The sequence below is a fragment of the Mobula birostris genome, chromosome 21 (genome assembly GCF_030028105.1).
Source record: "Mobula birostris isolate sMobBir1 chromosome 21, sMobBir1.hap1, whole genome shotgun sequence".
Taxonomy (NCBI): Eukaryota; Metazoa; Chordata; class Chondrichthyes; order Myliobatiformes; family Myliobatidae; genus Mobula; species Mobula birostris.
The window spans coordinates 28,227,849-28,242,792 of NC_092390.1; the positions used below are offsets into that span (position 1 = coordinate 28,227,849).

Genomic DNA, 14,944 nt, shown 5'->3' on the forward strand with positions numbered 1-14,944 from the left:
CCTAGACAACAATAGAGCTTGATTGATCCTGTTATCTTAATTCTGTGCACATGTGTGTTTATCATTGCTGAACTGTTGCATTTATTATCCTTTCGATTACTGTGTCGCTTGTTTCTTTAATAAAACTTTCTTAGTTCTAGTAATCCAGACTCCAACTGAGTGATCCATTTCTGCTGGTTTGGCAACCCAGTTACAGGGTACGTAACAGTTGTGACACTTTAGCCACGTTAATTAAGACAGAACATTGGGAAAATATTCCTCCCAAAATCATCCTATTGACAATTTTCTAACACTATAATAAATTATACTTAACTCGATAACATGATTAATGGCAAATCTTTGGAATATTATAACATTTTATTAGTATTCCATTTTGACAAGACTTCACAGGCATTCAAATTAATTTAAAGTGCTCACTTGATACACAAAGTATTGTAACAACTGGATGTATTTACAAAATATCTGAAACTTAGTTTCCTGAGCTTTATGATTTTTTATTGAAAGCAACTCCACAAAATGCAGATTTTGTGAAGTTGCTTTCAACAACAATAACGAACACTTGTACACTTAACTTGAATCGGTAGGTTCAAATATTTCTGAAGTTAATACATCCCTGACTGTCAATGGAGAACAACTGACCAAGTCACATCGAATTTGCTGTTCTCCATACAATACCATTTCAAAGAGAAAAGGCTTGATTTCCATTGATAGCTCCACCAATATTTGATCCACGTAATTTAGAACATGCAATCTGGTCAGGGTCAAAATCCTACCATCTTGAGCTGCATGTCCACTTCAATACACAAGTTTTAGGCATTAACTGAATTGCCTTATGCACAAAGCTATTTTAACCTTAGATTGCAGTAGTTCAGCTAACTTAGAAAGCTGATGAAGTTCAGAATAGTTGTCATGGTGTACATGGACCGTAGCAAGACTTTTTGACGAAGCCATGCATAGTAGGCTGGTTCAGAAAAACAAGGCACAAAAAAATCCATTGCACATTGGCAAAGTGAAACCAAAACTGGCAGAGGGAAAGGAGAGAGTAGTAGTGGATAGTGTTTCTGAGTGGAGGTCTATAACCAGACGTGTTCTGCAGTGACTGGTGCTAGGACTTTTGTTATTTAAAATATATATAATTGATTTGGATTAGAATGCTGGGAGTAAGCTTAGTATAGCAAAGTTTAAGCAGTACAGAGATCTGCTGGAAAGTTGAACAGTGATGGCAGATAGAATTCAAACCACCAAAGAATAAAGCAATGCACCTTGGGAGATCAAGTTCTGGTAGGACAGGGATCTTAAGCATATTGATGCACAGGGAGAAGGGGTGCAAGTCCATAGCTCCCTGAAACCATCAACACAAGTGGATAGGATGGCGAAAAAGGCATTTATTATGCTTGCCTGATAGGCTGAGATATTCATTACCTGGATCAGGAAGTAATGCGGCAGTTGCATAAAACATTAGTTCATTATTCTGACTGCCACACTACGGAAATTGGCAGCAGTAGACCAACCAAAGAAGTGATTCACCAGGATGTAATCTGAAATGAAAGGCTGTAGTCACAAGGAGAAACCAGATAGGCTGGGTTTATTTACACTGCAATGTTAGGGGCCAAAAGTGTTTTTATTCATGTTTATGTAGTTTTGAAGCCTTTAATTTTAAAGGATAAAGGTAAGTTTTTCCAACACAGAATGGTGAATATCAGAAACAGGCTGAAAGAGGTGGTAATGCAGGCAGATACAATCTGCATACTTGGATAGGAAAGAAAGAGGGATCAGAAACTAATTGGACAAATGGGACAAGTGGAGATAAGCATCACAGTCAACAGGACAAGGTGGGTCAAAATGGCTAGTGCCTATGCTATTCCATTCAATGATCATTGTTGTATGGATTAGAAATAGTTTTGTTAATTCCTTAGCACTCTCTTTGAACAATTTGGTTTTTAAATTTTATCTGATGCTCATCAAGAGTTGGTTAACTGAAACTAGTTTCTCCCCCCACCAGATAATTCTTAAGTGCTCAGGCCAAAATACAGGATGTGTTACTTCTTAAATGCATGTCAAATAATAGTCTAATTATTGTCCACAGTTTCTTATTTGTTTAACCCAAAGTAGAAAGAATAACACTTCTCGTTTCAATAAATCTGCTTCATCCGAGTGCAACACCCACTCTATCATAGTGATATACTTCCCATTTCCAGTCCCATTCATACTCACACTCTACCACATAGGATATAGATGCTCAAAGAATAAAATTTTACATAAGGGGAATTAAGTTTGTGGCTAAGACAAAAAAAGTGGCATGGAGGTAGAAAAGCAGCCATATCTTGATAAAATGCTTGAAGAACTGCAAGACCAAACCCTAAACGTCCTTGAATCTAATGAAGTCCAAAGTCCCGATGAGGAATCTCAACTCAAAACATCAACTGTTTCATCATTTTGTACATTATTATTGCATATTATTGCAAATTATTCCACATTGGTAAATTATTACTGTGTATATTATTATTCTGTACTTTATTTTTAGTTAAGTCTGCACACTAAATACGTTTTTAAATGTTGCTGCTATAACAAAAGAATTTCTCACTCGTGATCAGTAGTTCTTAGTTGTCATTGTTTCCCTCCATTGTTGCTGCCTGACTGCTGAGTTCCTCTAACATTTTGTTTTGCTGAAATCCTGAAACCAGCCTGAATAACTGAGATAAATTAAATTTATTCTGTAGACTTTGACTTTCAAGAAATGGACAACAAATTAATTCCACATGAAGTCTTGTACTCATTAGACATAGAATCCGTCAATCCCAATAGGATTTAAACCCAAGATCCTGATGAGAAAATGTCAAATACCTAGGTAATAGTTTCTTACCAGCAGTTTGAGGGGGGGAAATTAGGAAAGAAGTCAAAGAAAAAGGTAATGGAAGTGCATGCTGGAACAGAATTTCTAAACCAAACTGTAAAAATAAAAAAATCAGGGGACCACCATGTACTAATGCAGCATTTAATCCTGGAATACAAACAAAAACCATCCTTACCTGTTTCTGAGAATCTGATAAATTTAGCCATATATCATAGAGATTCTTCAGCTTTGCCTACAATGACAAAATTGACAAATTATTTTATTTAACATATACAATACTAAATATCAGTCAAATTATGAAAATTGGCATCTCAAAAGTCTCATCCTAAATAGCTAATATCAAATGTCACATAGAAATAGGTATCCGTTAAGTCTCGTGAGACCATGGATTTGCACCTTGGAAGGTTTCCAGGGCATAGGCCTGGGCAAGGTTGTATGGAAAACCGGCAGTTGCCCATGCTGCAAGTCTTCCCTCTCCATGCCACCGATGTTGTCCAAGGGAAGGGCACTAGGGCTGATACAGCTTGGCACCGGTGTCTTCGCAGAGCAATGTGTGGTTAAGTGCCTTGCTCAAGGACACAACACGCTGCCTCAGCTGAGGCTCGAACTAGCGACCTTCAGATCACTAGACCGACGCCTTAACCACTTGGCCACGCGCTAACACATGGAAATATCCAACTATATAATCACACTAATTCCAACAATTCATATCTGAATCTATAAACCCCAAATGAAAGTAACTGCAACTAAACATCGGATAAGTGATTTGATCAGACTGCCTCATCAATGAATGAAAAAGATTACAGGTCCTCCACAGCTTAAGTAAACACGACTTAAGTACTGTGAGCATTTAAGAGACTGGCAGGATGAATTCGCCACAGCCGCAGGTATTTTCTGCCATCAGTTCACTCCCGCATTATCTACTTGTGAACTGTTCATAACCTGACCTGGATTCACAGAAACTTGCTATAGCCTAGTGAGCACCTATATACTTTCCAAAGGCATCATTTCCAGAAACTTACCACTGTCCTCTTGGCTAGTGGTTATGGGCATCCTAGAACATTTGTGCTCAAATCAGATGAGTTTACTCATGTTGAGGTTTAGCCCTCTTGCACATTTTCCACAAGTGTTATCTGGGGTAGCATAACATTATGTTCCAATGTTCTGTACCAGAAAATTTTATGTCACAATAAATAAATCTGTCTTTTTATTAATTTACCTTCTACCTTTCTAGAGACTGACAGGGATCTCACTGGTTCATAGGTCCACAGCTGCCAGTCACATTACTCTTTGTGCAGTCAGTCAGTCAATATGGCAGACTCTCTAGCCACAGCAGAAAGCAGCTAAACCCAGAACTCTGCAGCTGTGTGCACACTTTCTGCTGGATCTTTTGATAACAATCCATAGGAGCATCCAGGTGAATTGCAGCCCTAGGTGAAATTAGCGATGCTCAAGAAGATTGATATAGAATATAGAGCAAATTAAAATGTTGGCACAACATCGTGGGCCGAGGGGTCTGTGCTGTGCTGTAATGTTCCAAGATCAATCTAATCCTTCTCTCTTACATAGCCCTCCATTTTTCTATCATCCATGTGCACATTTAAAAGTTTCTCAAATGCCCTAATGTATCTACCTCTACCACCATCATTGGCAGGGCACTCCATGTACCTACCCATCACTGAGTAAAGTAAAACAACTTACCTCTGACACCCCAAATACTTTATTCCAATCACCTTAAAATTATGCCTCCTTGTATGAGCCATTTCCGCTCTGGGGGTTTAAAAAAAAAGTCTCTGGCAGTCAACTCTACCCATGCCTCTTATCATCTTGTACATCTCTATCAAGTCTCCTTTCATCCCCTTTTGCTCCAGAGAAAACCCTGGCTCATTCAACCTATCTTCATAGGACATGCTCTCCAGTCCAAGCAGCATCATGGTAGGTTTCCTCTGCACCCTCTCTAGCTTCCACATCCTTCCTAAAACAAGGTGACCAGAACTGGGCACAAAACATTCCAAACCAATCCCCTATTTAGTCTAGAGACATCTACACACCTTGACTGTTCTTCTCATATAGCTCTTGCAAGTGGAGATTTCATGCAGAATACAAGGCCATACCCTTGCAGAATCAAGTTTATCATCATTGACACGTCCTGAAATTTGTTGTTTTGTGACTGCAATGCAGTGCAAATCAAAATTATAAGTTACAAAAAAAAAGTGCACAAGAGAAATAGCGAGGTAGTATTCATGGACTGGTCAGAAATCTGATGCAGAAGGGAAGCATCTGTTCTTAAAATGTCGAATGTGCCTCTTCAGGCTCCTGTACCGCCTCCCCAATGTTAAAAATGAGAAGACTATTTTCTAAACAAGGAGCAAATTCAGGAATCAGTGCTGCAAAGGAACTTGGGAGACCTCATGCAAAATTCTCTAAAGATTAACTCGCAGGTTGAGACAGTGGTAAGGAAAGCAATGAAATATTAGCATTCATTTCAAAAGGACTTGAATATAAAAACAAGATTGTAATGCTCAGGCTTTATAAGGCACTGATCAGACTGTACTTGGAATATTGTTAGCAGTTTTGGGTATATATACACATACACCATACGGTAGTAATTCTATGTATTGCACTGCACTGCTGCTGCAAGTAAATAAATGATGTGTGTGTGATGATAAACCTGATTCTGATATGGGTCTCTATATCAGAGAGACATTCTGTAATGATTAATAAACAATTTGTCTGGTGTCTCAAGGCTGGGTATGTCTGCATCTGTGCCACCCCTCGCCCCGGCACTCCTTCTCTGCCACCTGTCCTACACTTCTCCTGTGGCGCTCCACTCTCACCAATCCTGACATTCTTTGCTTCTGCCAGATTTACAAACCTGCTCTCCACTCACAGTGACAAATATAGTACTGTGAAAAATTCTTAGGCACCCTATGTGCCTAAGACTTTTGCACAGTACTGTATGTGAAAGGCTTCAGTTGTAATGGGGAGACTAAGGAATTGGGGAATAATTGCACACAGAAAGAGCTGATAAGTAATCTAATGAAGTTTTCAAGATGAAAGTGATTTGGGATCTGTTGTACAATGCCCAGAGCAATGAGGAAAGCAGATGCATTAACGTTTCACGTCTTCTGAGTTTGGAAAATTTGCAGGGCTATGTTGAATAGAACTAATGGAATAACTGACAGACAAATGCCGTGAATGGCCTTTTGTGGCCTGCTATTCAGCAAATATTCATCAATTCTTAAATACAAATGTATTCCTTACAAGTACAAAGGATTATTTAACAAGCTTGCCTAGAAAATACAGCTTCTTAAATAATTTAAGAATATGCAACAAACATACAAGTTGAAATCACTTAGAACTTTAGCAATTCCAAGTGGGTGAATTTATATTTGTAGATCCTCAAATAGGCAGAAGTGGAAATAACTCAAATTATTTCTTTTAATTCTTGTCAAAGTTACTCAGCTCAGCTGAATCTCCTCACACAATGTACATGGAACCAAACTGAATGTATAGTTTCTCTGCAACACACACAAAATGCTGGAGGAACTCAACAGGCCAGGCAGCACCCATGGGAAAGAGTAGAGTCAATGTTTTGGCCAAAGACCTTCAGCAGGACTGGAGGAAAAAAGATGAAGAGTAGAGATAAAAGATGGGGAGAAGCGAGGGAGAGACACAAGGTGATAGGTGAAACCGGGAGGGGTGAAGTAGATTGGTGAAAGAGATACAGGGCTGGAGATGGAAGAATCTAATAGGAGAGGACAGAAGGCCTCTCCTTTCCTTCACCATTCCCCATCTCCTTTTCCCTCTCACCTTATCTCCTTGCCTGTCCATTGCCTCCCTCTGGTGTTCCTCCCTCTTTTTCTTTCTTCCACAGCCTTCACCAATCACCTTGTGTTTCACCCTCTGCCACCGCCCACCCCACCCTTTAGCTCTACTCCTCATCTTTCTTTCTCCAGTCCTGCTGAAGGGTCTCAGCCCAAAACGATGACTATACTATTTCCCATAGATGCTGTCTGGTCTGCTGAATTCCTCCAGCATTTTGTGTGTGTTGCTTGGATTTCCAGCATCTGCAGATTTTCCTCTTGTTTATGTATTCTCTAATGTTTTTTTTTTTTTAAAAAGCATTGGTAGAAAGATTAGAATTCTCTGCACCAGAACTGAATACTAAAATAAAAAAGACAGCATACAGCTACTCTGGTTAGGCATTGAAGGAAAAGTACATTACTAACAGTCTCTCAAACCATACTAAAGCTTGAGAAAATCTAAATAGTTAATATAAAGCATTCAGTGAGCTGCACAAAACCCTTCAAAACAGGGTTTTTAAAAATATATATATTTGTTAGCTGACCCAGAATGAATACACGAGCTAAAAAGACCAAGGTCATCAAACTTAAGCAGTCGAAACAAAATGTTTCAGAATGATACAAAAAAGCTTACCTTTGAAGTTTCACCTTTAGCATCCTCAAACTTCTCCGCCATGAAGATATTGAAAGCTGACCGTCCACGTTTAGGCTTTCCCAACATTGTAAGCTTCTACATGCAAAAAAAAAAATTAAAGTAACAGTTCTTAATATCACAACCCAAATAGATTCTTATCTGTACTTCAATAATTTCAGAATTTAATGTCACCCTTTGAATCTGATACAGCATCTGGCATTATAAACCACTCCAGTGATGGACTAGATGCAATATATGCACACCACCATGAACAATAAAATGTTGACAAAGCATTCTTCAGAATTATGGACCATTATGCAAAATACATTCCTAACTTCATACTCACTCGCTTCTGCCTCATCGTGCTCCGTTTCGCCAGCTTGTGCCTCCTTTCTTCCTTCAGAGCATCTAATTGAGCAGGAGTGAGTTGAGCTTTGAAAGCTGCCATTTCCGACCTATATTTCACTCTACCATCATTTGCTGCAATTTCATATGGCTGGAAGCAAGACAGTTGGATTACCAATTATTTCAAAGGGTAGCAAGTCAATTTTTGATAAAATGATCAGCAGTATTCAGCGAGCCAAAATATGGATATTATGTGATTCTATTCTTCATAACTCTTGATCAGGAAATTGAAATTACTCACTTGCTTCTGATCTGCTGTTAACTGTCTCCAACCCTGAGCAATGCATTTAATCCTTTCTGTCACGGTGAGATCTGTAAGTAAATTACTTATGTTGGGTCAAAACAAATCAGTTTCATGTGACTGGCTTGTGACAATATAGTGAATTGAAATAACAGAGCTTCAACCATAGAGGAAATCCAGAAATACACCCCGTCTGCTGATGCCCAACATCTCTCAAATTGCATTTAGGTATACTGATCCACTACATGTTACAAACTCTCAAATTATGTATAGACTGTGCATATGATTTGCTGTCTGTTTCAAGCACCTTCTTGCCATGCGGGAACTTCGGTTGTGAAAATATCATTGTTACTTGTAGAGAAACTCAAATAGCTGAATTAAACATCCTGGTGTAAATAGATGTTTTCTTGGTTGGCATTTTGTTGAACGGGCACTTTCCGACTGGCAACCATTTGGGTTACAAACAGTTCTCATGAATGGAACCTGGTCATAACTTGGGGATGTCCTGTACATAAAAATGGCCATAAATCAGCATAAACAATTAAGTCCAAGAAAACTACTAGACCCTTCTATATTTTTGCTGCAACCTTAGAAATTTGGGAAATTTCAAATTTTAAGTAGCTTTTAAAATGCATTCCAAGATCTCGCTCTAAATAAGAACTTAAATTCGATTCTAAACAAGGTGGGACAACAGAAACCTGATTGGTTGAGGACTAACCAATTAGGAAGGATGGATGACAGGGGTATATACACCACCGTACTACATGTGCCTAAGCAGCATCCCTGATGAAGATGGCGGAGTTTGTCATGGAAACATCAGCTTAAAACTATGCCTGCACCTGGCTGGAAGCCAGAGAAAAGTTTATTCGTATTCCAAGATACCAATAATACAATACAAGAGATAATATAAGAGAAATACACTCCAAATACTGCATTTAAAAGAGTAGAAAAATTATTGCCTTTGCATTATATCTGAAAGTGTGATACTGCTACCAGACAGTGGAACTGATGAACCTCACACTTGACAGTCAATGATGTGATCAAATTCTATCAGTGAATGTTTTATGCATGAAAACATAGGACAGAAAGTTTGGCTGTTTGTAGATCGGTGAAACTCTTAATGCAGATTTATTTGGCTGTACTAAATGACACTAAAACCTTCAAACTGACATCTAGATAGCAGCACCACTCAAGTTTCTTTGTTTAACTGAGACCTGCCACTTTTGTCCACAGTTTTTTTTTTAAATGTTTTCCCTACAATTATCTCTGCCCAATTGAGTTAAGCAAATTGGGGCTTAAAATAGATGTTAGGCTCCCAAAAGAATATTCTCAAGTTTGAAAAAATGTATCTGTGTTGGACCTTGTGCTTTAAGGATGTGATTCCATTGCAGAGGGTGTATGGTGAAGATTCACTAGGATGTTCCCTGGCTTGGAGGACTTTAGTTATTGCAGAGATTTGGTAGGCAGGGGCAATTTTCCCTGGAGAAAAGGAGACTGTACATATATAAAATTATAAGAGGCACAGATAGATTAGATAGTCAGTCAGAATCTTTTTCCTGCATAATGATAACTGGTGCTACACTTGATGTGAGCCTGGAACAGGAATTGGTGCTGGAGTGTGGTGACTGATGATTGCAAGCTACTCCCTGCTGATCCACTTCTTACTATAATCACTCTACTTAACTATTCTTATATTTTTCAATACTTCCAAAAATTCTCATCTGCCTCTTTAAAGAGCCTTTCTAGTTAGGCTACAGAGACAATCCAATTCTGTATCAAGTGGAGATAAATGGCTAACCCCACAGATGATATTATCATATGAAGATTGATTTGAAGCACCTAATTTAGATACAGAGAAATTAATTATTTTTTACTTGGATTAGTTGCTGTTGTTTCTGCATCCTCTTATCTCTAAGTAGCCTGTTTTCAGAGTACGACAACTTTGATTTGCTGGAAACATAGATACGTGTGGTGCCCTGGCTCCACACTCATTGACTGACAAGGTAGAATCAATAAATGCACTATTTACTATCAATGTCAAACATGTTACATGATGCTTAGAACGTTCTTTTTTTAAAAAAGGACACCAAACCTTGACACGATGGCGGGTAATGGTTGGCTCCTGGCAATTTATTTGCAAATAATTACATACATTTCTTATCTGAAGTTCTAAAAGTTTAGAAGATAGTCATAAAATATTACACCTTTTGGCCCATCTTGTCTATGCAGAACCATTAATCTGCTTACTCCCATCAACCTGCCCTCCACATTCCTCTCGCCCATGTATCTATCCAAATTTCTTAATGTTGAAATTGATCCTGCATCCACCACTTGAGCTGGTAGCTTTTTCCACACTCCCACCACCGAGTGAAGCCACCCCTCATGTTCCCCTTAAACATTTCATCTTTCACCCTTAACCCATAACTTCTAGTTATAGTCTCACCCTACCTCAGTGAAAAAAGCCTGCTTGCATTTATTGTACCTATATCCCCTCAATTTTTTATACTCCTATTAAATCACCATTTAATCTTCTACTTTCTATAAAGTACTAACGTATTCAACCTTTCCCTATAACCTTTCACCACTTAACTCAGGTCCTCTAGTCATGGTAACATGCTTAGAAATATTCTCAGCACTCTTTCAATCTTATTTACATCTTTCCTGCAGGTATGTGACCAAAACTGTACACAATATTCCAAATTAGGCCTCACCAATTTCTTATAAAATTTCAACATAACATCCCAACTCCTATACACAATACACTTATTTATGAAGGTTAATGTGCTGAAGCTTTCTTTATGACCCTCTCTACCTGTGACACCACTTTCAAGGCATTATGCACCTGTATTCCGAGATCCTTCTGTGCCCTACTGCTCACCATGCAAGACCTACCCTGGTTGGTCTTTCCAAAGCAGGACACCTCGCACTTCTCTGGGCATTAAATTCCATGTGCCATTTTTCAGCCCATTTTTCCAGCCAGCTGAGAAAACCACTGCAAGCTTTAAGAGTCTTCCTCGCCGTCCACCATACCCCCAATCTGTGTCATCTGCAAATTTGCTGCTCCAGTCAGCTACAATTATCATCCAGATCATTGATATAGATGACAAACAACAACAGACCCATCACTGATCCCTGCGTCACACCACTAATCACAGGCTTCAAATCAGAGAGGTAACCATATATTACTCTGGCTTCTTCCGCGAAGCCAATGTCTAATCTAATTTACTGCCTCAGCTTGAATGCCAAGCAATTGAACCTTTTTGCTGTCTACATGGACTTTAGTAAAGCATTTGATCTTGTCAAACGCTTTACTAAAGTCCATGTAGCCAACAACCAATGCCTTGCCTTTTATCAATTTTCCTGGTACCTTCTTCAAAAAAATATTAAGATTGGTTATACATGACCTACCACACTTGAAGCCATGTTGATTATCCTTAATCAGTCCATGTCTTTTGAAGTACTTTTAAATCTGGTCCCTCAGAATACCTTCCAATAACTTTCCCACTACTGATGTCAGGCTCACCAGCCTACAATTTACTGGTTTATTCTTAGAGCCTTTGTTAAACAGCAGAACAACATCAGCTATCCTCCAGACCTCCAGCACCTCACCCATGGCTAAGAACATTTTAAATATCTCTGCTAGAGCCCCTGTAATTTCTGCACTCGCCTCCCGTAAAGTCGAGGGGAAGGAAGCCTTATTGGGCCCTGAGGTTAATTCAGTCTAATTTGCATTAAGACAACAAACACCTCCTCTTCTGTAATCTGTGGAGGGTCTATGACCTCGCTGTTGCTTTGTCTCACTTTCATTTATTTTTACAGTTACTTAGAGACATGGTGCAGAATAGGCACTTCAGAACCTTTGAGCCACACCGCCCAGCAACCACCGACAACCCTGATTTTACCCTCACCTAATCACTAGACAATTTACAACGACAAACTAATCTACTCTGCATGTATTTGGACGGTGGGAGGACACCAGAAGATTCCATGGGGCGGACATACAGAGACTCTTTACAGAGAACACAGGGATTGAACTCTGAACTCCGAAGCCTTGAGCTGCAATAGCGCTGCACTAACCACAATGCTAAAATCTGTCCATCTCCCAAGTAAATACAGATGCCAAAAATCCATTTAAGATCTCCCCTATGTCTTTCAGCTCCATGCATAGATTACTACTGTTCTTCCAGAGGACCAATCTTGTGGAAGCCTCTTTCCCTTCACCTTGTCTGTTAGAGCAACCTCATCTTCTTTTATACTTCTTGACTTCCTACTTGTGGGGGGGGGGGGGGGGGTTTGAGATACATTTACACCAAAGGAGGTGTAAGGTGCTCCTTCCCTCCACTAGCCTGCAGGTCACCCTCGGCAAGATGTAGTGCTTGCTTAGCCCCCTGATCAGGGTCACATGAAGCCATGGGCAGTGGATGCTTGTATGAGAAACTGATACATAACACAAGTCCTGGTTGTGCACTGACGCCAGGCATACAATCTCTGAAGAGTATCGATAATGACCGGGGTCACCCATCTTGTAAACAGTGCCCGGAGGCAATGGCAAACCTCTCCGTTTTAAAAATATTTCCAAGAAGAATCATGGTCATGAAAAGACTATGATCACCGACAACATACGACATGCCCACGTAACAGACAAACGATTTTCTTCTTAAGCATTCTCTTGCATTTCTTATATTCAAATACGTCATTTGTTCCTGCCTGCCTATACCTGCTATACAAACCTGCCTTTCTCTTAACCAGGGCATCAATCTCTCTCGAAAACCAAGGTTCCCTAAACCTAAACAACAGGAATTCTGCAGATGCTGGAAATTCAAGCAACACACATCAAAGTTGCTGGTGAACGCAGCAGGCCAGGCAGCATCTCTAGGAAGCAGTACAGTCGACGTTTCAGGCCGAGACCCTTCGTCAGGACTGAACCTAAACCTGTTATCCTTGCCATTTATTGACAGGAATATACAAACACTGTACCCTCAAAATTTCACTTTTGAAGGCCTCTCATTTAACAAGTACACCTTTGCCAAAAAAACTACATATCCCAATCCACATTTGCCAGATCTGTTCCGGTACAATAAAAATTGGCCTCTCTCCAATTTAGAACCTCAACCAAAGGAGCAGATCTATCCTTTTCCATAATTACCTTGAAACTAATGGCATTATGATTACTAGATGCAAAGTGTTCCCCTACACAAGCTTCTGTCACCTGCCCTATCTTATTCCCTAATAGCACCTCAAGTATCGCACTCTCTCTGGTTGGGACTTCTATGTACTGATTAAGGAAACTTTCCTGATCACATTTGACAAACCCCTTCCTATCCAGACCTTTTATAGTATGGGAGTCCCAGTCAAAAAGTGTAAAGTTAAAATCACCTACCATCACAACCTTGTTTCTTGCAAAAGACTGAGACTTCTACAAATTTGCTCTCCTAAATCCCGCAGACTGTTGGGTGGTCTACAATATAATCCCACTAACGTGTTCATACCTTTCTATTCCTCAATTCTACCCATAAGGCCTCACTATTCAAGCACTCCAGTCTGTCTTGACTAATTGTTACTGTGACATTTTCCATGACTAATAATGCCACCCTTCCCCCTTTAATCTCTCCTGCTCTATCACTTCTTAAAAAAAAAAATGAAACCCTGGTATACTAAGTTGCCAGCCCTGCCCCTTATCAACAAGCCTCACTAATGTCATAATCCTAACTGTTGATCCATGCCCTAAGCTCATCCACCTTCCCTACAATGCTCTTTGCATTGAAATTTATGCAGTTCATAACATTTAGTCCCAAGTTCCACCAAATTCAACCTTTTGATTCCTGACCTTCTATGAAGGCTTAACAACATCTTTCCCCACAACCACTCCATATCTGTTCTGGTGCTCTGGTTCCCACCCCCCTGCAACTCTAGTGTAACCCCCCTTTCCCTCCAATGCAGCACTAGCAAACTTATCCGCTAGGATATTAGTCCACCTCCAGTTCAGGAGCAAGCCATCCCTTCTGTGCAGGTTCCACTTTCCCAGGAAGAGAGCCCAATGATCTAAAAATCTGAAGCCCTCCCTCTAGCACCTTTGCCATGTGATAGAACAGTACAGTCTTTCCATTCCTGGCCTCACCCACTCAGAAAATGTAACTTACAGTCAGTCAGACAACTTATCACAGTGCACTCAGTAGGGAAATTATCAGGTAACATGGTGCTCCTTTCAAATTTTGCCTGAACAAAAGCAAAAGAAAACTTTATTTTATCTCATGCCCAATCTTTCTATAATCAATCTCAGAAGAGGATGTACAATTCAAATTGGACTTGTTTTATTCAAAGTCTAGGTGGCATTGCATCCATGAGGAAATCAAGGTAATATCAATACCAGAAGCAAACTGAATGATTATAAAGATGCATGTCTATAGCAACCATTACAACTTAAAGAAAAAAAAATCCTTATGAAATGTACCCTGTTGCAATATAATGTCATCTATTTGTGAAATGGATGAGATTTGATTAGGGAGCTTAATATAAAGGAACCCTTGGGAGGCAGTTGTCATAATATGATAGAATTCACCCTACAGTTTGAGAGGAAGCAGCTAAAATCAGATACACGTATCAGTATTACAGTGGAGTAAAGGGAACAACAGAGAACTGAGAAATTAGCTGGCCAGATTGATTAGAGGGGGAATTAAGCAGGGATGACAGCAGAACAACAATAGTTAATTTCTGGGAACAATTCAGAAGGTGCAGGACAGATACTTTATTCTACAGGGAGGTTGAAGCAACTGTGGATGACAAGGGAAGTTAAAGACAGCATAAAGCAAAAGAGGGTATATAATATAGCAAAAATTAGTGTGTAGTTCGAGGATTGGGAAGATTTTAAAAAACCAACAGAAGGCAACTAAAAAGCCGTAAGGAGAGAAAAGATTAAATATGAAAGTAACCTAACTAATAACATAAAAGAGGTGATTAAAAGTGTTTTCTGATAGATAAAGAGTAAAAGAGAGGCAAGAGTACAT

At 39.5% G+C, this 14,944-nt stretch overlaps 1 protein-coding gene across 2 annotated transcripts in view; it reads right to left on the bottom strand.

Annotated features, from left to right (window-relative positions):
- tfam (transcription factor A, mitochondrial) overlaps nucleotides 1–14,944 on the bottom strand; it is a 46,349-nt gene that overhangs the window by 13,159 nt on the left and 18,246 nt on the right. For both annotated transcript variants that reach the window (XM_072239228.1, XM_072239229.1), the window contains 4 exons: nucleotides 7,941–8,011; nucleotides 7,641–7,790; nucleotides 7,295–7,390; nucleotides 3,030–3,086 (listed from right to left, as the gene is read on the bottom strand). In XM_072239228.1, coding sequence (XP_072095329.1) covers nucleotides 3,030–3,086; nucleotides 7,295–7,390; nucleotides 7,641–7,790; nucleotides 7,941–8,011 — 374 coding nt within the window. The remainder of the gene's footprint in view (nucleotides 1–3,029; nucleotides 3,087–7,294; nucleotides 7,391–7,640; nucleotides 7,791–7,940; nucleotides 8,012–14,944) is intronic.